We start from the raw sequence: 23,684 nt of genomic DNA on the forward strand, positions 1-23,684 counted from the left end.
TTCCAGATTAGTGCTCCTCGAGAATGACCCTCGCCAACTTCACTCCTGAGGCCATTGGCGACGCATTCGACATTCCCTTCCCAAACAATCCCACGACCACGACTATAGACGAAGCACAGGGGGCATATGATATGAATCTGGCTAGATGCAGAACACTGATCAACGAAGAGTGGTACAAGGAGAGAAGGCCTCCAAGTGCCATAATTGGGAAAAAGACCCCAAGAAGTGACTTTCACAATGAGCATGGGGATATGGTCACATTACTCAGCCGGGTTATGGGACTTCCTAAATCCAACTACTTTCAAGAGTGGATGTTTTATTTCACAGAGCAAGTCTTCGCTGGGAAGTCTAAGTTTGACTGGGCCCGGATTATAAGCGACAACATCCACACTCAGCTAATTGAACTCGAGAGCAAAAAGTACTTCACTATGACCTCCTATTTGGTCTACATGTTCGCCAAGAACCAGCCACTACCAGGTTTGATAATGAAAGGTGAAATCGGGAATGGGCCCGGTCAGGTAAAGGTATATGATTGTTACCCACAGCTTCACTATCAGAATATAGCTTAGGGAGAAAAGAACAGCCCAGCTTATGCAATTGGCCAGTATGAGCGCGTCAATGACGCCTTCACAATGCGCCTGGTCAGGCTAATGCAGGGAGGATTACACATAAGGCTCTTGGAGCAAGCTACTATCCTGGTACAGAGATATGGAGCCTGGTTCATCCAATTCCCAAGGTTCTCCTATATCCGAATAGCGGGCTTTGATGGTGCCCCTCTCCTACTTCAACAGTACCCAACCGACAAGATAGTTCTTATGGAGGTCGCAAGGTAGTCGCGTCCGACCGGCATCTTACTCAGAGATAGCAAGCAGGTTGGATTCGCGTTCCCCATGATTATAGGCGACCAGGATGTCCATCTGAAGACCCCCACCCTAGCAGAGGAATCCTTCGCAGAGTTGGCTTCCTATGGCCTACAAGAGCATTTTCCAAGGAAATGCTTTGATCACAATAATCTGGCAAAGAGAGCCTATGGCAGGTGGTACAAAGCAAAGGAATCAATTGAAGATTATTGGAAAAACTGCTCTGATGACTGAGGTCCAGAGGCGTGAATATTCGAGGCTGAGTGTGCAGCAAATGCGACTCTTTGAATACCGTTGGGTCCCGGATCAACTCACGGATTCAGGGAATTGTCTGCAAGTCCGAGAATTTGAGGCAGTGAGACATCTTCTGCCAGGCGTTGATTGGTCGCAGGACCCTATCACTGATTTTGAGGCAGTCATGGCAGCCCCATCAAGATATACAAACCTATGGTTGCATCAGCAGATTGAAAGGCTAATTCATGAGGGAGTCCAGTTCACTAACCACTTAATGGGCAGCCTCGATTCTCAGTCTTCCGAAGATGAGGGAACTTCCAGTGCACCCAGAGAAGAGATTGAGAAACCTGAAAAGAGAAAGAAGGCTAAGGCTTGTAGAGGAACTCGAACATCCAAGAGAACAAGAAGGGAAAAGATTCCCATTAGGAGGCCAGAGGTCACTTCATCGTCAAAGGACCCCAGTTCGTCCGACGATGTAGTAGAATTGGATTATATACCTGCTCCTCCTTCCCAGAGTGACATCGATGCATTTGGAGCTGATGATCCTCCCGCACCCAACATGCTAAAAGCCGAGCTAATAGCTATTGAACCAGCCGAGCCGGGTAACCAAATTGAGGAAGGAGAAATTCCATCCATCCAAGAGATCAAAGTGCATGAACCCACCCAACAGAGTCGCCATGAACTGCTGCTCCATAACACTGCCAAAGATGACTCTACCGTTGAAGGAGAGCAAAAGACAGAGGAGACCCGCGAGCTTGAAAAGACTGAAGAGCTACCATCACACGAAGGCATCAGACAATTGTTCAGCGAAGTAGGAGAAAATTCAGCTGCAAGCAAGGAACTTAGCACCTTCTCCACCCCTCCGGTAATAGAACAGTTGTGAATCTGTGATGAGTCGATTGAAAACATCAAAGATTAGAATGCAAACTTAACCATATCATCAACCCAGACAATACCTCAAGAATGGTTGATTGCCAGAGCTTAGCGCAAGGCCGCTACCAAACCACCTATTGATTTGGAGGACATCTTCTCACGCATGGACCAAGATAAAACTAAGGGGAAGAAGAAGCCCAAGGCATATTCTAGAATGACTAAAGATGATCAAAGGAACCGCACTCTTCACATTGCCACCACGCCTGTAGACAAGCCAGCAGATCAGATTACAATGGCAGATTATAGCATCACGACTGTCCCCATTGGACGACCCACTAAGGAGCAAGAAAAAGAGGAATTCAAGGATTCAGTACAGAACATGCTCAAGCAACTTGAAGAGATAACAGCTGAAAAGGACATGTATCGAGCTCGTGATGAGCAAGCCGAGGGATACATCGATCAACACCTAAGACCATTACACAATGCTTCCGAATCCCACATTCCCTCAACAGCATTGGCACAGAGGACCACAACAGAATTTGAAAGAGTACGGGACACTGCAAGGGCCGTCAAGGAATGGATACAAGGCATCAAAGGGAGGGGAGAACGAATCCTCGAAGTAAAGAGATGGCTCACCATCGAGAGACCACCCTGGTCTAGCTATTAGAGGTAAAGAGGGAATCCCTTAGAATGCATGAAGTGGCTGCCACTACCCTTCCCCTCATGAGAGCTCTCTTCTGGACCCATGCACAAATTCCTACATTACCCACCATCCTAGATCCTCATAACATCAACACTCTTAAGGAATGGTACTAGACTATCACCATGAAGAATGACACAAGAGAAATCATTGATAAAGAACACGATGCGTTCGAGACATTTCTGAACACCATGCAAGAACTCGGCAAAATGATCCTCCGATCAATGGTCTCGGAATGGCAAAATGCCCTGTCCGATAAAGTGATACGACCAGACTGGGAAGAAAGACTAGGGACGGATAAGATCACCTATTCCGTTAAGGACCTAAGTTTTGCTGATCAATTCCAGTCAGACATGTTGTGCTTTGAGCGTAATCGTTCCAGCTGGAAGGATGGTTTGAAGCATGTGGACCAATATCTCAAGGGCATGCAATATAAAATTCGTCATCCTCCTATGCCTCCATTCAGTCTGCTATTCCAATTATGCATCAGGTTCCAAGAGTATGTTCGTGAGGAGCGTGTGGCAAGTCGTGATCTTTGGCAGGAATATTTGCATAGTGAAGATGAGTTCTTGGAAAAGGAATCTACAAATGGAAAAGAGAAAGTGCTTTCCTAGAAAGTGCTTTTTCCTTTTAAATCTTGAAAATGCACTTTTTGGCCAAAAGGTCATGTTTGACTTCCAAGTCAACTAAAATGTAAAACTTTATGAATGCACCTTTTTGGATTATTTCTGGATATGTTCTAATTACCTTTTTGGGTAGTTATTACTCCCTTTGGGGTGGTTGTTGATATTTGCCTCCCATTTATGGGTATGGGCAGCCATGTTTTATGGATGAATCTAGGCCACTTGTTTAGATAAGATCTTGGCCATTCATCCATTTTTGAAGCCTATTTAAGGGACTGGTTTTCCCTCACTTTAAAATAAGTTCTTGGATTGTTGCGAAAGCTTTGACGAAATTTACAGGATTTAATGCAAAGTTAAGATTGTTTTCAAGTTTCCTTGTGAGTGCATGGTCTCCTTCATTAATTTAGAATTTTTCAGTTATGCTTCTTTCCTTCATATAGCATTTTCTAAGTAGACATCTGATAGAATCCTCACTGTTCATACCATTAGGGGATGGCCGATTGTCTTTCCTTCTGCATGGTTAATCTGAACCTTTCACATGCTTAGTTCGGTTATTAAATGCTCATTGAATGAATGTAAAAGTTCTAATGTTGTATTTGATAGCATGAAAATCCTACTTTCCTTTGAAGATCGCACTAGATTGATGCAAGTATTGTGCTTAAATCACTGGTAATGCTTAATTTAGTTATTTGGAGGTGTCCGTCTGTTTACTGAATCTGCTATCTTAGTTAAAATTTATATTTTTATGTATCTCTCTCTCCCTATCCTTCCCTTTTTCCCCTTTTTTTATCAAGAGAATCTGCAGTCCCTTTGAGGACAGTATCAACCCAACTCGAACCATTTGATAAGCAAGACCATTAAAGTTTTGGGGAACTCATCCAACAATCGCCTATCTCACCGTAAGTCTCCCTTGTGTTTACAGCATAAACACATCAAACCACTGAGCAATCCCGCAGTCAAGACCTGACAAACGAAACCTTGAGGTTGTCCCCTTTGATTAAACATAGAAAAAAAGCATTAGGGATTTCCTTATCTCAAAAGAGGATAGGATACTCAACGAGTTTATTCTATTCTGCGTTGGCCGTATGGAGTTTGCAGCAATGCGATTTTAGACACGTCAACAGTCCCCTGTCCACTACATTAACCTATGGGAACCTTGATGAGAGGCTAACCCTACTATAAATCATCTGCGCCTAGGGAGGACGAAAAAGGTGACATTACATTAATCAACTATAACAGCAGATCTGCATCTTACACCCCACAATATTCAAGTAGGATAGCTCACTATAGTTGATAATCACATTAACAGCTGGTATAAATCTCTATGACAACTATTATGCTCAAGTCTAACCTATAGCAGCTGAAAATCAAAATATTAATAGATTTTTGTACTTTAGTATTTACATTTATGCTACCAACAAAAATGCAATATTAAATCTTCTTCGACACTGATATTGGAGCATCTTTTACAAATATCTTTATTCAAAAAAACAAATTAATACTGTAGCACAATATTAACAGCTAAACTCAATAACAAATTATTTTTCAATATTCTTAATTACCAACAAATTCCATTATAACAGAAAAAAAACAAGCATTTTCCAAACGTTATCAACAAACACCAAGTATTCCAAACTACTTAACAAAGTTGCGATGGTTTTTCCAGCATACTTGTATGGCCCATGACTTGTACAGCAGCTTACAAGTAGAAAGGAGGTTGCAGCAGCTTTTGGAAACTCTTGAGATTTCTAATGCGGCACTAAAAGTAATAAGGTGTGATTCAACATAGGGTAGCAATGAATGATCTTCTACTCAACAGAAAATAATATAAAATAGAAGCAATAGTTGTTCAACGATTCTGATTTCCATTATGGTGCAGCTGTACATTTGCATGAAACCTCCCAATAATACTGATTCTGATGAAGCCCAACAATTTGGTTGCATATGAGTCAAACAATCACAATCAATAAGCCCAAATGCAATCCTTGAATAGAATAACCTCAATAGATATGAGGGTTTTCATCCCTAAATCCACCATGGAAAACCATGAAGGTTTTCATCCTTGAATGCTTCAATCTCCAAAATGAAAGGAATAATGAAATGACAAAACCAGATACTTTGATGTTAGCCTTGAGCTCTCTTTTATAGGTGCCTACTTTGAGCCCTCTATTTAATTTATTATTATTTAATTTAATTTCCCTCAAAATATTTGAAAATACTTTGAAAGTATATCTAAAGGCCCCTTCAGATCACATTTTGAATGTGTTCAAAAACACTTATTTAAACATTACATAGAACCTCTAATTATATTCAAGTTGCCCTTTTGAAAATAGAGTGATTGGACCTAAATTAAAATATTATTAATTATATTAGTTCTGAAAAAGGGGCGTGACATTTAGAAAAAGATTTATAGCTTTGAAAGCACCAACCCATAAGACCACCTATAAACAACTCCTAAATCGTAGCCAAATTTTCTACTTGCTACTTAATCACAGGAACAAAATAGAATGGGAAATCATGAACCTTGGTCCTTGACCCCATCATGAGGAGTGATTTCACGCAACAGAAGGACCAGTTTCAACAGGAGTAAAAATAGCAGTCCCATTAATTTCTTGAGATTGGAGTCCCAAATATGCTACTGTCTACAGCATATTATTTGAACGTCTACATACATTACAGTATTGTCCAACTGCTTTGTACAATATAGATGGAATTGATCTAAACTACTCCATATTGTGCAATCCATATAATGGATAGACAAGTCTTTCAGAAGGCAATAATGAGACTTAACATAAACCATATCCAAAATTTTAAAGATTTTGGTGTATTTGAATGCATATGAAATAGTTTCATAATTTGTGAGGATATTGCATTTGTCTCGCTCTTGTTATGCTATTTTCCAGATGCACTTACAATTGGCAAGGCTCGGTTTGCTGGCAAGCTTGGTTATGAGGTACAAACCTAGGGCTCAACATCTACTTATGATTCAAGAAAATTTGAGATTCAAAGTTACTAATTTAAATGTTAATTATTGTTGCCATTGCAGCTTGCAAAATGCTTTGATTTCCCTGCATAATGTGCATACTAATATATCAGAGACTTATGCCTTGATAATGTTAGACAGCATCAAAAATGTCAGCCTATTGATTTTGATAGGATTGATCCAAAATCAGAACGAATGGATCACCATTCGTGAGAAAACAATGTTTTATGATGAGGACTTGGTCATCTTGTAGAAGGCATTAGATGATGATGCCAACAATCAAATCCTGGTGAACTAGGATGTTGGAGCTTCAACATCACATTCATAGTCTTGTAGTAAATACATTTGGTTTGTCAAGTCAAGACTGAGCAAATATAATGCTACTATCACATTAGCAAAAAATCTTTACTAATATGCTAGGGAAATAGGCAGAAACTCGTAACAATGTACTCTTTGTTTAGATTACTGATGCCAAAGTTGACAGGCAATGCTTAAGAGAAATTGAATGGCAACTTAGTATATGTTATGAAAATTCACTATTTTCATAGAGACCTAAACTAGGACGGACCTGGAAAAGCTTTAATGTAGAGAATGCTAAATCTTTACTCACCATATTAGATGACAGAAATGAATCTAGAAACTTCAAAGACTTAACTCACCATATTACATAACACCTATTATTCGAAAAACTTACTCACCATATAAGACAGCGCCAATGAATCCATCCCCTGCTCCAGTGGTGTCCACAAGATCTGCAGGAGGGATGGCCTCAGCTGTCCCTATAAGCAGTCTTCCAGCGACGCTCCCTATCCCAGGCGCTTTCAGACTTCCTACCTGCATACTTATTCTAAAATCTGAGGGAAAGCCAGTGTGTAAAATATATTAAAAGCAGAGAGTAATTATCACGGTACCTAAAATTTGATAAATAGTTTACTGAGTTACTTGAAAGGAGATCAAATGCTAGATTAACATATAATAATTTTTCACTTACCTCTGAAGAAACAGAAATTGGTAAAATACTACTGATCTCTTTGCCTTTCTTCTGAAGTGACTCCAACATAATGTTTACATCTATGTTCTCACCATCTCTGCTTCCTGTTGGAAGCGGATTGACTAATTCCAAGAGAACCAAATAAATGTATAAAGACAGCAATATCTTTTGTACAAAAACAATCTTATGAAATCATAAGAGTGCCCATGCTTCACTAAGGATTTTGATACCCTATAATTTGTTTTCCAACACGTTACTAATTGCACAAACTATTGAATCATCACACAAGGCATCCTACTAATACAAACATAGACACTCGTATGGTCAGTGAAAAGATACCTTGCATGTTTTTCTCAAGCATTATGCATCCTTCCTCACCCAGAGTGACAATTACAAACTTGAGATGAGGTAATTTTAGAGCGATGGCAACAAGTGCACTTGCAATAGACGGTGCCTCCGTCCAGGCCTGTAAATAGCATATCAAAGAGTAACAAATTAAATGGTGCTTACATCTCCATTCAGTTCTTCATGCATAGAACTGGGAAGCATAAGTAAATAACTGTTGGACGTTTATTCTAAATTGTCAACAAAAAAATGATATTTAAATAAGAGTTTTTCTGCATTTCCTGCTCTGCTCATGATCCAGGCTGTGAATGGAATTCCCATTGTTGACCTATGCTGCAATCATGCAGTGTTCACTCAAATATTGTGTATTTGATCCACTTATTTTGGAGAAATGTGTTCCATGGTAATGATAAATGAAAAGATGGGATAAATGGGTTCTGATAATAAGAAGACATCTATTCTGCAGAGTCAACTTCAGTTCTTTTCATTTCATAGATATATTCACTAAAAATGTATGAGCAGTGCCGGTGTGTTAGCCTTGACAACCGATAACTAGGTGTAGACTAACACACCGATAACTATCGGTGACTAATATACTGCCACCCGATATATCATATGTATCCCAATATAATAATATGCCGCCCGAAATAATATGCAACCCGGTATATATATATTAATTGGTGTTTATCAATATTATTGTTAATCGATATACATTTAATCAATTTAATAATAATAATAATAAATAACATAATGATATATATAATTAAATGTTGAAGGCCTTAAGGCCAATTTAACGTTTAATTTTATCCGACTAAAGCTATAAATCATCAACACTCCCTCTTAGCTAGGGAGGATAAAAGGTATTGGGAGCAATATTCATAAATCGTATGATGCTTATCTTGCAACCATAGTTTCAAGATGTGAATTGCCTCTGTCGGCGATCCTATTCACAAACTCTTGGGTGGATTGCCTCTGTCGGCGATTCTATCCATAAGCTCTTGTGTGGATTGCCTCAGTCGGCGATTCTATCCACAAGCTCTAGTGTGGATTGCCTCAGTCGGCGATTCTATCCATGAGCTCTCACGTGGATTGCCTCAGTCGGCGATTCTATCCATGAGCTCTCACGTGGATTGCCTCAGTCGACGATTCTATCCATGAGCTCTCACGTGGATTGCCTCAGTCGATGATTCTATCCATGAGCTCCTGTGTGGATTGCCTTAGTTGGCGATTCTATTGACAAGCTCTTACGTGGATTGCCTCACTTGGCGATTCTATCCACAATCTTGAGTTATTGTAAGATCGTCACCTTCCAATAACCTCAAAAAATACAAGTGGAAATCATTTGGAAGTCCTCACTTCCTTATGATTTACACAAGGCCCATAAAATAATTATTAGTATTAATAATAATAATCAATATTTACAATTTTACCTCAGAAGTGCTCAATCTTTATTAGTAAGCTCCCTCTCAATCACAAGGTATCTTGAGTTTCTTCTAGAGAACATATTTTTCTGAACATACGTCTGAATTTCTGACTTCAGCAAGGGACGATTGTAGTTTAAGTTTGAGAGGACAAGTTCTTGCAATGTGGCCATATTCGTCACATATGAAACATTGTACTTTAGAGGAGTCTCTAGGCTTCTTGAATGATCAATTACCATATGTCTTTTTGTCCTTTTTCCTTTTCAAACTAGAGACTAGAACTTGAACATCTTCATCAACGGGTTTCATGATTCCTCTTGATATTAGGTTACACTCTTCTTGAATGCAGTCAGCTTTTAGTCTGTCAAATTTGGGAACTTTGGATCGAGCACTAACTCCTTGTCTAAAGTTTTCCCATGAGATAGGGAGCCCATTTAGAGTTATCATAGTTAGCTCCTTATTATCATAAATGTGACCAATTGATGAGAGTTGGTTCCTTAATTCTGTTATCCTCATAAAATATGAAGTGATAATTTCTTCTTTACTCATTTTTAATATTAGAAAGTTGATTTTTAAGTGTGAGGATTCTGCTCGTGTTGTTAATCTCAAACATGTCTTTCAAGGCTTTGAACATGTCATATGCAAAATCTAACCTTGTAATGATAGGTAGTAGATGACTCTTTACTCCATCTACTAATAACTCCATTGCTTTAATATTGTTCTTTTCCCACTGACTCTGTTCGTCTTTTCCATCAGCTTTAGAAGGATTCTCTAATATTGTTTTTAACTCATTCTTCCTTAGTACCAACATCATTCGTAGTTTCCATGAATCATAGTTGGAGGCACCTTCAAGTCTATCTTCGAATCTGATTCCATTCGTCATTTTAAAATACAAACTTTCAAGGAGATATCAATCTGATCTTAATCGGATCTTCCTTCAGGCGGTTAGGCTTTATAGAAGGAAACCTAGCTCTGAGAGTGCTCTACCATACGCTGCTGGAGTGCTCTACCATTGAGCTACTGGCCCCTCTTGGACCAGTCCATCATTGGTCCGGGTGTGGCTTATTTCCAACACCAACAGCTTCCACCGTTCCCCTGGGGACATCTCCTTTGGGAATGTGGAAGTAGAGAGGGACTGGCCGATCTTCTCATACCACGATGGTAGTACTGCAATCTGGAACAAGTGTGCATTGGGGAAGTCCTCGTTCACCCCTTCGGCCAGTTCTCCTAACCTGATCCTTAACAGTTGCTCGACTATCACATGGGACTTACCTAGCCGCACAATAATGGTGAAGGTGAATTCTTGCAAAAGTAGTAGCCATCTACTTACCTGACCTTAGATAATTGGTTTATTTACCAAGTACATTAGTGCCTGATGGTCCACGTAAAACGTGAACGGAGTAGCTAACAGGTAGTGGCGAAACTTTTGCACTGTGTACACCATCCCGAGTGCCTCCCTCTCCGTAGTGTTGCAGTTTCGTTCAACCTTTGACAAAAGTCGGCTAGCGAAAAAAATGCAATGATCCAGTCCTTGCGTCCCTACTTGTGCCAGGGTAGCACCAATCGCGAAGTTGGAGGCATCGACCTGTACGTGAAACTCTTTATTACAATCCGAGTACACCAATATTGGTGCACTCACCAGCCGATCTTTCAATTCCTTGAAGGCTCCTTCCTGCTCCGTACCCCATACGAACGGCTCTCCCTTCCTTGTCAGCTTGTCTAGGGACTAGGAGACTTGTGCAAAGCCTTTGATAAATCTCCGATAGTAGCCAATGTGGCCTAAGAATGACTTCACCCCTGTTACATTCGTCGAATTCTCCATGATGACGATCACTCCTATCTTATCTGGGTCTATCTTCAGACCTTCTTTACAAACAATGTGACCAAGGAGCTTTCCTTGCGGTACCATAAACCTACACTTCTTTGGGTTAAGAGCTAACCTAGCTTTCCGACACCTCTCCATACATTCTCTGAGTGCCTTTAGATGGGTTTCCTGATCACTGAAAATCGACCAGTCATCCAAGAATGCCCTGAAATTTCCTACGGACATTTTGTCAAATATGTGTAAAATTATTCTCTGGAAGGTTGTCGGTGCATTACATAGCCCAAAGGGCATGCAATTGTAGGCGTACACCCCCTCTTCCACCACGAATGTTGTCTTTAGCTTATCTTCTTCCGCAATACTTATCTGATTGTATCCCGAGAACCCATCCAGAAATGTGTATATTCGTGCCTAGCTACTTCTTCCAGAATGTTGTCAATGAATTGGATTGGAAATGGATCTTTGATTGTTACTACGTTTAGGTACCTAAAGTCTATGCATATCCTTATCTGATTAGCCTCCTTCTTGAGAGAAATGACTATTGGGGAAACCCAGTCACTTGTTTCCACTTTAAATATGATCCCAGCCTCCAACATTTTGTTGATTTCCTCATTCACCTTGGCCGCGTAGTTCTTGTTCATCCTGTACAGTCTCCTCCGTACGGGTTGGGCTCTTAGTACGAGGGATATGTGATGTACACACAATTCCGGTGGTACCCCCTTCAAGTCCTTGTAGGTCTAGGCAAAGACGTCCTTGTCATCCCCTACGAGTATCACCTGCGGGTCCTCGTCCTTGCCTAGATTGACTTTTTTCACATCCCTTTCCTCGTACTTGATGGGTTTGTCTCATTCAAACCGGTGGGCTTGTGTGTCATCCAACCGTGCCATCCTTTCCTGGTACCTACCGTACTCCGAGGGAAATGACTTCTCTTACGTACCGCCACTTGATTCCCCAATCTCGCATATTTGCAACATGTGACACTCCGGCTGGAAGACCTCGTAGTCCTCCATCTGCCAATGGAAGAATCCGGCCAATGAACTAGTTCCATCTTCAAAGAATCCGTCCAGTTCCAGCACTCCTTCCTCATTGGGTTCCCTCCCTCCTCTGTCTCCTTCGGAACCCCACTCCCATCTATTTGAGTCCTCCGAGTCGGAGTCAAACGACGCAAGCTTTTCCCTGACGAACTGATTCCTCGGGTCAATCACATACTTATGACCTTCACTCTCAATTGAGAGTGTATTCTTCTTCCAGTTATGATTGGCTCTATCCATGATCATCCATCCCCTTCCCAAGAGGGCGTTGTATGCTTTTCTCTCTAGTGGGATGACTACGAAGTCCAGAAGGAATTGTTGTGTCCCGATCGCCACCTTTTGTGCCATGAGAGTCTCGAGGGGTTTGATGCCATGCTGATTCGCACCGACGAGGTGGAATGTTGGTGGCCAGAGGGTAGGCTTGCCAAGACCTCTCCAAGTTTCTTCCAGTAGCACGTTGACTCCAGACCTGCCATCCACAATGGTGTTTGTGAGCTTTTGTCCCATTATCTCCATCTCCACCACAGCAGGTTTTCGTCCAATGCTTACAGTGAGCAGCATAGGGTCTATGGTGTCCATACCAGGTTCCTTCACGAGTGTCGTACTAGGTGGTTTTGTCATCGTTCGGTGTTCCTTGTCGACGGTGATGTCACTGGCTTCATTTATCAGGGCCATCCTCAGCTGCGGCATGGTCTGTAGGAGGTCGGATACCCGTACGGGTATAGTGGTCTATAACATCTTTTTAATGATAGTTTTTTCCGGTCCCGACAGGACAGGGGTATTGGTAGCCGGATGCAAGGCCCTCCATTCTTCTGCCATCACGCGTTCAATGTCTTCCTTGGCTTCCTGAACTCTTTCCTTCTCCGTGTGAGGGTCAAGATACATGGCTTTCTTGTTTTGCAATCTTGTGATTGCCAGTACACCTTCCTCCGGTTCTTCTACCTCCAGCATATTCACCCCTTTTTTCTTTGGACACTCTATGTCCTCGTGATTCCTCGGATTGCACCATTTGCATAGCAAACTCCCTACATCATCTCCATTTTGACACTCTCGCGCAAAGTGACTTCATTCATTGCATTTTCGGCATTGGATCATGGGTCGTTCTTTTGCGTCGTACTGAATTCTACTCCTCGGCGTGTTATTGTTGGACTTCTTGTTACCCCATCGGTTGTTTTGGTACCCTCCAGGGGAGGCATTCGAGTTTGCTACCGGCTTCAAACGTGTCGCTGGCGGTGTGACTTGGTTGGGTTGGGCATAGAGCAATTGTGTTCTTCGTGCTTTCAAGTTGTACGGGCATTCCTTAATGGAATGTCCCATTACTTGGCAGATGTCACAGAAGGCTTTTCGAGCGCAACTCCCCTTAGTGTGCTCTTCTGTCTTACAGTCGGTGCACCATAGTTCCTTCCCTTCCTTGCCATTTTCTTTGTCAGCCTTTAGTTTTTTCATCATCCTCATCATATCCCTTTGTAGTGCTTGTACGGTCTTGGATTCCCTATCACTGTCTTCCTCTGTACTATCACCATCACTCACCTGGTACTTCCCTTGGGATGTCTTATTTTCACTCTCAATATCCATCGCGCGGTTGTATGCTTCGTCATACAAGGGCGGAAGGACCACCTTCATCTTCTATCTCAGAGACGGTACCAATCCTTCAACAAACCATCTCTTCTTCAGGGGATCAGCCAACTGGTTCTCCATTTTGTTGAGCAGTTCCCTCAGCCTTTTGTTATAGGCCTGCACACTTTCACTTTTTTCTTGCTTGGTATTGTAAATTTCCACCACTATTTCATTGTCATCCTGTAGGAGTTTGAACTCCTATTGGAAAGCCTTCTTCAGATTGTTCCATGATGTTTTATACTGGGCATCTAGGTCCGTATACCAATTGATTGCTATTTCTCGCAGGGTGGCTAGAAATGCCTTCAACCAGTAATCCCGGTCATCCTGGCCATTTGCCTCCCAAATGGTCACACATGTCTTACAATGTCGTACGGGATCCTCCGACCCGTCGCCCATGAACTTTGGAAGCTTCTATTTCTCTGGAGTGTGTGCCATTGTTTTTGTCCAGAGGGTTTTATGTAGCGCTTGGAAGTTATTATATGCTCGGAAGGTATTATGTGTCTGGAAGGTACTGTACGCTTTTGACCTGGTTGGACCCTTGTCCGCAGGGCTTTGGTCACCATTGCTCCTATAGTCCCTCCTTCCTGAGGTTTCTAGATCTAACCCTCCTATTTTGGTTCACTCTGACAAGGACAAATTCTTGATGCCAAATAATGTCGTTTGAAAAATATTGGCGATCCCTTCGTGCAGATCCCGTACCGCCTTCTCTCCTTGTTCAGAATACTCTGACAGGTTGCTCTGCGACTCGGCTCCGGAGTCCTCTTCACTTGACGTCGATTGTGGGGCTTGGTCGACGAGATCTTCCTCCGCTACGTCTGGAAGTGGCAGGTTCCTAGCAACTCCTCCAACTCCTTCCACGTACACGACCTTTGTCTCTCCCGACTACGACTCCGACTCACACTCCGACTTCTGCTATTTTCCTCGGGGCTCTTTGAGTCAGCAACTTCCCTTAGCCGCCGTCTCCGCTCGGCCTGTTCTTTTATGCGGAGAGATCTCCGTACAGTTCCCTCGTCTACTCCTTCAGTGGTAGTGGTACATTTCACTTTGTTTGATCGTAGGGGCATTATGTGCCAGGGGTACGACGTGAGCTTGTCTCCCTTTCCTCTTCCTCCCTACGGTTCCGCTCTTCGTACCTTGGGAGTACTTGTTGTCGACGGAGTTCCCGTACAATTTCCTCCCTTCAGTCTTGGAGTGCAATTAGATTTCTGGCGAGCAACCTTGGAATACTTCCGAGCAGATCAAAGACGGGAATGCTGACGATGAGTTCACCACGTATCGTGCCTTCAGAGACGGCTCTCTCCTGAGCCTCCCTCTACACGTACTGCGTGACCGACACGTCCCAAAACTCTACCAAGTCTGTCGTCAACTGATCCTCTCGTGCCTCTTTTGTGGTACTTTCTTCCTGTGTGTCACTGTCTACGACAGTCAATTGTTGGTTGAATGGTCGGCCCATTAATTCCTTCCACCTGCAGCCATAGTTATGTCCAGTTTCGTTGAGGCAACGGCACCAAAATGTTTAGTCCTTATGGTGAGGTTGGTAAACTCGCAGATAAACAGTGATATCCCACACGTACCAACAATTCATGTAACAGAACATTACTATATATCAAAGCATGAATAACAATAACAAAACAGCTATGACAGAATAATGATATCTTTATTGAATTCTCAAATATGCCAGTACAATACCACTTTTGCCCTAGTTCCATCCATACCATATATAGACTCCACAGTTGGTCAAGTTGCCAACCGTCACTAACTACCAACTACCCCACGGGAACCTTTTGGCAACTCAAACATAACCAAACATAACCACCCAACCCCACTATAAACTAACATGTGTTATCGACCCCTAACAAGTGCCATCTAAAACAGGAGAATAATCACCAAATCTAGTGTCCTCTATCCCTCCTATCAGCCTACAAGGACTTGTAAATAGACTGATTCTGAATACTGATATTGACTAGGAAAAGGGGACATTACACACACTAATTATTCACAAAATTTGAAAATACTAACACAGATTTATGTGTATTAGTATATATATGGCCATGTGTAAACAACTCTGTATGCACACATATTGCATAGGAGTAACCTGGATGTCATCAAATAGCTGCTTTGTCAATTTAAACATAACATTCTAATGAAATTTTATCTACAATTCTTGAATCCTCTTAAGTTTTATTTCAGATATAATGCAATAACCAAACACTATGGTTATTGCCAAAACAATGGAAAACACAAAAGAAGTTCTAATCATATATAAACATAAATTGATTACTGGTTCTCCTCAACAACATTCATAAACAGAGAAGGAAGTTATTTCAAATTCCAATCTCAACTAAAACCATCCAATTTCAGGAGCTCTTTCAAAGTGCCTACCTGAGGAAAATTTGCTGAGCACACAACATAAGTTGCCACATTCAGCAACTCATCCAAACCTTCTCTCAGTCTTTCCGCATCCACAAAAATTGGTAACTGCCTTTCTGATGCCTGAAAAAAAACATGTATGCTAGAATTATTAAGCTCTGCAATGGCTAACAATTCATTGGCAACTAAGACTTATTAAAAATGTACAAAACCAAATGCATCAACTACTGCGATTTTGAGAGGAACAGTTTAACTATTTACAAAAAGCAAAAATTTAATTAAAGAAAAAAGAAAGATCCTAATTGAAAGTGACCACACTAAAGTCCCTAAAGCTATACATTACTAAGGAAAGCCAGAAGTGTCAGCTCTTGTAGTATTAAGATTCAAGCGCTCATGCAATTCGTTACGAATCCAACTGGAAAAAATGAGCATATAAAAACAATTCAAAGCAATGAACATATCCACTCCTTGTTTAAAATTTGTAATAGATTATGTCATAAATTTTACAAATGCAGTTGCAATGCATCAGAAACAGGTAAGAATGTCAAGTGATTTGATTAGAAGAAAACACCATTGTATCCAAAATCACATTGCAAATCTAGAAGTGGAATTTGTAAACATAATTGTGAATAAAAAAAAATATTGGAAACAGTAAGTTCACTTCCATGTATAAACAATTTCCAAACGAATGACTCATTTAAACAAGTAGCATCTAGGGAACAAGGTTTTGAAGGGAATGAGGTTTTATCCCAATGCAAAATGCCAAAATGGCATAGATAACAGCTTTGGAAAGCAAAATTTTCAATTTAGAGAATGAGGGTGTAATGGATATGTCATTCAAACAAGAAAAGTAAAATGAATTGGAAGAACAGCTTAAAGAAGATCACTCTGGCTTTAATCTAACACATTCTTTGCATAAAAACCAATTGCAAGAAAAATGATGTAATTCTTGAAAATGAGAAATTATAAAAATAAGCAAAAACAAAGGCATAGAACTGGTAAAATGTGCAATTACTTTTAAATTCTCAGATTGAAATTGGTGTTGTGCCTTGCACACATGTCACACCCAAATAGGGACCCACTTTCTCCCCTCGTCTTTTTTCTTTTTGGTGTGTTGCGCATTTTGGCTTGTTGTTTTCCAGTTCTGCCCCTTGGGGGCTTTTGAGAGAGTTCTTGCCTTTAAGGTCTGGTTAGCCCAGAAGGCCAAGTCATTAGAAGAAGTCCTGAAATCAATAAATTACAATGAGGCAGTCTTAAGTCAAAGGAATTTTCATTTTTCAGAGAATTTTCTTTGCAGGGCATTTTCTTTGTAGGGATTTTCAAAATTGAAATAAGAGAAAAACCCAAAGTTGTCAAAATCTCCAGAATTCCAAATTTGCAAAATCTACAAAAATCAAAAGTTGTCAAAATCTTTAAAAATCCTAATGAGAGACCAAATCCCGAAATTCCAAGAATGCCAAAATTTTCAAAAATCCATAGGCGTCCAAAAGTTCTGAAAGTGCATAAAACGAATTAGATTTAATCAGTCCAAAGGGATATTTTGGCACATAATCCAACAATGATTTGACTCATAATGTGGGCACGAAATTAGTGCAATTCTTTTAGAATTTTGAAATTAATTTGTTCACCTCTTTTAAGATAAAAAGCAGCATGTAAAAACTGAAAATTTGCCAAGGGTGCAAAGATAAAATATGATTTCAAAAGGTGTTCTTCCAAAGTCAAAGATTTCATTATGCTGGAAGATAGTTGAGGACACCAAACTGGGGCATATTGAAATGGAAGATGTCAAGAGTTTCTAAATTTCTAATAATACTGCATGCTGAAGTGGGACAAAACTTTTAAGGAATCTACTGCTGAGTTGGCATCCATGGAATACAGCTTGAGGGTTACACCTATGCCACCAAGGAAGGACCTCAAAAATGTTATCTCAACGTTCCTAGAATATGCCGCAAAGGAGAAGAATGTTGGGCATGCTGTGCTTCAAGATGATTTGAGGTAATCTAGGTGCTTACCTAAATTTAAGATTAAAGTTGCAACCTTTTTGTCTTTTCCTCAAGGGAATTTATGCCATAAAGGGTATTTTATCTTTTCCTTAAAGGGATCCGCACTGGTTTTGTCTTTTCTAGCTATTGTAACAAACTACATTTAAAAAAGTCCTAATACCACCCCAAGGTTTTGTTGTGTGTACCACACCACACCCCATCTCAAACAGGGACCCCATCCAGACTACCCACATGAGAGACCTAGTAGAGGGTCGTTGTTGGTTTTTGCCAAGGAAAGGCCCAACATTACCTCAAAACATCAAAACGCTTCAAAAATATTTGCCAGGCAACCCAAAGCTCAGCATTTGCAATGCCATGGAGTGAGAAGATATCATTTTTTACCCCCTATTGTCCCCAATAAAATCCAAACGCATATTTCTAAAGAGCAAAGTGATCAAATAGAAAGTTCGGGCTTTTATTTTAGGGTTTGGATGTTTTTAGAAAGTCTTGTAAGAGTCATCCTTGAAATCTTCAGGAACATTTCCCAGTTGGGTCGCCAGTTATTGTGAGTATCACACCACGCCCCATCTCAAAAAGGGACCCCGTCCAGCCTAACCGCGTGAGAGAGCCAATAGAGGGTCATTATTGGTTCTTGCCGAGGAAAGGCCCAACATTACCTCAAAACATCAAAAAACTTCAAAATATTTGCTAGGCAACCCAAAGTTCGGCATTTACAATGCCACGAAGTGAGAAGATATCATTTTTGACCCCGTGTTCTCCCCTATAATAATCTAGAAGCATATTTCTAAAGGGTAAAGTGATCAAATAGAAAGTTCGGTCTTTATTTTTCAAGGTTTGGATGTTTTTAGAAAGTCTTGTAATTGCCTTGTTGGCTCTGAACTAAACACCGAAAAGGAGGGCACTTAAATCACATTCTTAAATGTTTGAGAGCCAAAAATCGTTAGAGAAGAGGTCTCAAAAACAAAGAGCAATGATCAAAATGCTTAAAGCTAAAAATCGGCATTCACAAGGGGGTGCAAATCGTCATTTCTTTTTCTTCCCAAGTTGAGAAAAACGCTAAAAAAGGTGAAGGCATTTTGTAATGTCCCCTTCTCATTAGTCCGTAGACATTCACAGGATTGGCCTATCACTTGACCCTCGTAGGCCAAGGAGATTGATTAGGGGGTCGGTTGTCAGTGATTTGCGGCTTCACATTTTGTGTCTACTTGACTATATGGCGAAATAAGGAGATTACACGTATTGCAAGACGTGTGCACTTTCATTATAATGTAATAATATTTTTAAGTGCAATTAAATTAATTAATATGTGTAATAAAATAATAAAGTGTAATAACAGGATAAGAGAAGAATCTTCTAGAAGGAACCAATTAATTGGTTGTGAAAAGAATAAATAGAGGAAGTTGGTTCATTGTTTATCATCAATTGTTTGGATATCTTCTCTTGGGTAGACTTGTGGAGCCAAGGGTTTCTGCAGATTAATCATTTGGGAACGAAAACTCCATATAGTTCGCATAACTGAGGAGGTGACAGATCTTCCAAGGGGTTGCAACTGAGAGTGGGAGATACTCAGTCTTCCATATTGTGCCTATCGAGTTATTTGTGATTTTCATGGCAGTTGGGATTCATGATGTTTTCAGATTATCACTTTGGTTGTCCCAAATGCATCGATTCCTATTGAAGTAAGAGGGCGATGTTATTTGAAGATCATTGGAAGTGAAATTAGGTGAGATCTGATCGATTTGCAGGTCTGATCCACATTGGGTTTCACCATTCCAAACCCACGATTTTGTTCCTACATCATTGGAGCATTGTATCACATCTAGGAGGACAGCGCTGGCATTAGGAGTTAAGGGCGATCCTTTTGAAGCATTTTGAAGGAGTATTTTGAAAAGGAGATAGTGACAAACCAGGTCTGAAGACAATTCGTATCAGACCATCCATTCCCTTCAGATTTGCTCATAACTCACCCTATTGGCATCAAATCCTATCAAAGAAGGTGGCGCCTCCCTTGAAGGGTGAAGGCGAACATTTTAGGAGAAGAGATTAAAGGCTGGCAGCTGATCCACATTAGTTTATCAGACCTCCATTAGCAGCAGGGGCGAATTTGGAGAACTCTTCGATTTGGTGATGGAGATGGCTCAATCACTTGGATATTCATTGCTTCTTCAACTATCAAGGAAGGCGATTTATTCTCAGGTTCTTGTCAACATTCTATGTCCTGTTTTCAGATGGTTGTAATAATCTTGACAGTCACGAGTCTTCGAAAATTCTGAGTAATAAGTGGGTTGAGTTTTGGTCATTAGCATTGTTATTGTAAGGCCCTATTGATCATCATCTTGAATAAGAAAGGAAGAACAGGATTGCATTTTAATTACATGAATTGTCTGAAGTTAAATGCCAACCGTTTGATATAATGTCAGCTAGCTATAGGTGCATGATTGTGTGTCTAATCTGGAGTGGAACACACTAATTAGAAGTGATTGTAGTTGATCTTTCATGGGAAATGCGTGTTAGTTAAACTCCACACCAATCTGAAAATTTTGAAACAACATATCAGCAAAACAAGCAAAACACAAAACTGCATAGCACGCAGATTGGACAGTCAGTTATCACCAAATATTCCTTGTTTTTTCAATCAATCCACTACAGGGGATATTTCACGTTTTCAAGAAAAACGTGATAAAATTCGGCAAGGGCAAAACGAAATCCTTTTATTCAATTCCTACCAGCAACATGGAGAGGTCGTTTTCCTCTAATCGACCTGCTATCTCTAACGAAAGTACCGAACATGGTGTGATGTTGAGGGCAATGAAAGTTCGATTTTTTTTAGTGCCTTTATGGAAACTTTGCTTCTTTATTTAGTTTACTTCAATAATCATTTGTGCTTTCAGCTGTGATTCTTTTCTGAAAGAAGAGAAAAGAATAAGTGTCTTTTCTGAAAAAAGAGAACAAGACAGAGTTTCACCCAGATTTAGAATAGATTTAGAGTTAAGAGTTTATTTTTGAATTGTTGAAGTAGAAAGCAAAGGGGGAGCCTTCCCTAAATTATGAGAATTTTATACTCACACACTGTGGCTGAAACCACAATTTTGCACATCTTCCCAGCCGTACAAAATTTTCAACCAACAGTTTTTGGCGACTTTGCTAGGGATACAATACACATCCAAAAGCCTCTCACGCTTTTGGTTGAAGTATACCAGTATCCTATTCATTGCAATTGCAGTTTTTCAAGCTTTCACCAGGGACGTGTAAGATGGTTGCTCAAGGTCCCTAGGGAAATGCTTTTGGTCCGTTGAATCTGACTCTGCCTTTACATGCTCTTCCTGATGGTTCGAGGAAGAACTTTCCCAAGTTCTTTGGAGATGCAAGACAACTCCCAAATGAGCACATTGCTGCCTTCTATAATGCCTGTGGTGTGCTTGGTGTGGAACATGAGGATGTTTCAATGATACTTTTCATTGAGACACTCCAAGGTGCTGTTGCAGATTGGTTCTACCACCTCGCACCACAGACCATCACAAATTGGGCTACACTCAAAACAAAGTTTGAAGAAAGGTTCAAGCTTGTAGAGGACGTGCATACATTGTTAGCTCAATTGACTCAAATGAAAAAGGAGTCACATGAACCCATGCAAGAGTTTGTGGCTAAATTCAATAAGTTGTCTAACAGAATTCCAGCTATTGCTCAACCTACCTCTAAAAATTTGAAGTGCTTCTTCATCAATACTCAAGTGCGTGAGGTAAGTTTTTTGTTGAGAAGGGTTGTTCCAAGAGACCTTGCAGCAGCGCAAACCTTAGCAGTTGAGATTGAAGATGATCTTATCCTTGAGAGTAAAATAGAGATAGAGCCAAATGGGTCCAAAGAAATCTCTTCACTAGGATCATAGGCTACCAAGAGAACAGATCCTATGGTGCAAAGGTTGGCTAATGAGTTTGCTTGCCCTCAAAAGGCAAATAGCTCAAGGTGTATTCTCTCTTCCCCTTATGACGAAGACATTCCAATGAGGCCATATCCAAATATTGCTCCTAGTTATGTAGCTGAAAATCAAGACAAGCTTCCTTCATCACCAGAAAGGCTTGCTCTTGAGGCACCACCAACAAATGCAACTATGGAGAATTACAAATCTGAACAAAGTGATCTTGTTGGTCTCTTCCAAGAAGAGGAGGAAGCAAACATAGCTGTTGACTCTCAAATCTGGTTTATGCAGTTCTAAAAAGCTATTGAACAAAAAGAAAAGACCATGTCAGATACCATGGGGGATACCCAACAAGAGGCTAAAGGCCACTTTTCCAAGGTGCTGGTAAAGGAGGACAATAATATCATGAGATGTGAAAAGATGGACAAGCATGAAGGAACCATTCAAGTTGAACAAGATGAGAAGACTCCATCTATATTTCAAGGTTATGAACTTGGAAATATTGTGCATGAAGAAGATAGTAAGGAACTAGATGAAGCACTTTTCACAAACATAATAGATGAATTTTGTTCAAGTCTTGATGACAGTTCTCCCAAATCTAAACTTTGTGAACAGCATGATCAATCAACTCCTAAGGCCATTGCACAATCCCTCTGAATCCCATATTCCCCCGACAGCATTGGCGCAAAGGACCACAACTGAATTTGAAGGAGTACGGGACACCGCAAAGGCCGTCAAGGAATGGATGCAAGACATCAAGAAAAAGGGAGAGCAGATCCTTAGGGAAGTAAAAGAAATGGCCCTCCATCGAGAGCTCACTCTAGTCAAGTTATTGGAGGTAAAGAAGGAATCCCTTCACATGCACGAAGTGGCAGCCACTACCCTTCCCCTCATGAGAGCTCTTTTCTAGACACACGCGCAAATTCCTACATTATCCGCCATCCTAGATACTCATAGAATCAGTGTTCTTAAGGAGTGGTACTGGACCATCACCATGAAGAACGACACCAAAGAAATTATTGATAAAGAAAGTGACGCATGTGAAGTGATTCTGGGAAACATGCAAGAACTAGGTAAGACCATCCTCCGATCAATGGTTTCAAGGTGGATAAACGACTTGTCCGATAATGCAATCCAGTCGGACTAGGAAGAAAGATTGGGGACGGATAAGATTTCCTATTCCACTAAGGACTTGAGTTTTGCTGGTCAGTTCCATTCAGACATATTATGCTTTGAGCGTAATCGCTCCAACTGGAAGGACGGTTTAAAGCATGTAGACCAGTATCTCAAGGGCATGCAATACAAAATTCGCCATCCTCCCATGCCTCCATTCAGTCTACTCTTCCAGTTGTGTATCAAGTTCCAGGAATACGTTTACGAGGAACGGGCAGCAGGTTGTGATTTATGGCGGGAATACCTGCATGGCGAGGATCAATTTCTAGAAAGGAGTGTGAGACCGAAATAGAGAAAGTAATTTCTCAAAAGTGCTTTTTTCCCTCCAAATCTTAAAAGTGCACTTTTACACAAAAAGGTGACAGTTGACTTTTGGTCAACAAATGTAAAGCTTTATTTGATGCACCTTTTTGGATTATTTCAAATTGCTGTAATTATCCCTTTTTAGGTAGCTATTGCCCATTTTGGGGTGGTTTTTGATATTTGCCTCCCATTTATGGGTATGGGCAGCCATGCTTTATGGATGAATCTGGGCCACTTGTTTAGATTAAATCTAGGCCATTCATCCTTTTTGAAGCCTATTTAAGGGACTGGTTTTCCCTCTTTTTGTAAGAAGTTCTTGGATTGTTGCGAAAGCTCTGGAGAAATTTACAGGAATTAATGCAAAGAATTAAGACTGTTTTCAAGTTTCCTTGTGAGTGCATGGTCGCCTTCTTCACTTA

General features: G+C 40.6%; 1 protein-coding gene across 9 annotated transcripts in view; it reads right to left on the bottom strand.

Moving 5' to 3' along the window:
- The window catches only part of LOC131057390 (uncharacterized), a 208,873-nt gene that overhangs the window by 43,399 nt on the left and 141,790 nt on the right, over window positions 1–23,684 (bottom strand). For 3 of the 9 annotated variants that reach the window (XM_059221072.1, XM_057991554.2, XM_059221074.1), the window contains exons 8-11: window positions 15,883–15,993; window positions 7,604–7,730; window positions 7,265–7,386; window positions 6,972–7,107 (exon numbers count right to left, since the gene is read on the bottom strand). In XM_059221072.1, the coding sequence (XP_059077055.1) occupies window positions 6,972–7,107; window positions 7,265–7,386; window positions 7,604–7,730; window positions 15,883–15,993 (496 nt within the window). Of the gene's footprint in view, window positions 1–6,971; window positions 7,128–7,264; window positions 7,387–7,603; window positions 7,731–15,882; window positions 15,994–23,684 lie in introns of those variants that run through there. The other 6 variants (XM_057991555.2, XM_059221073.1, XM_059221075.1 and 3 more) reach the window with 4 other exon arrangements.

The sequence above is a fragment of the Cryptomeria japonica genome, chromosome 5 (assembly GCF_030272615.1).
Source record: "Cryptomeria japonica chromosome 5, Sugi_1.0, whole genome shotgun sequence".
NCBI lineage: Eukaryota > Viridiplantae > Streptophyta > Pinopsida > Cupressales > Cupressaceae > Cryptomeria > Cryptomeria japonica.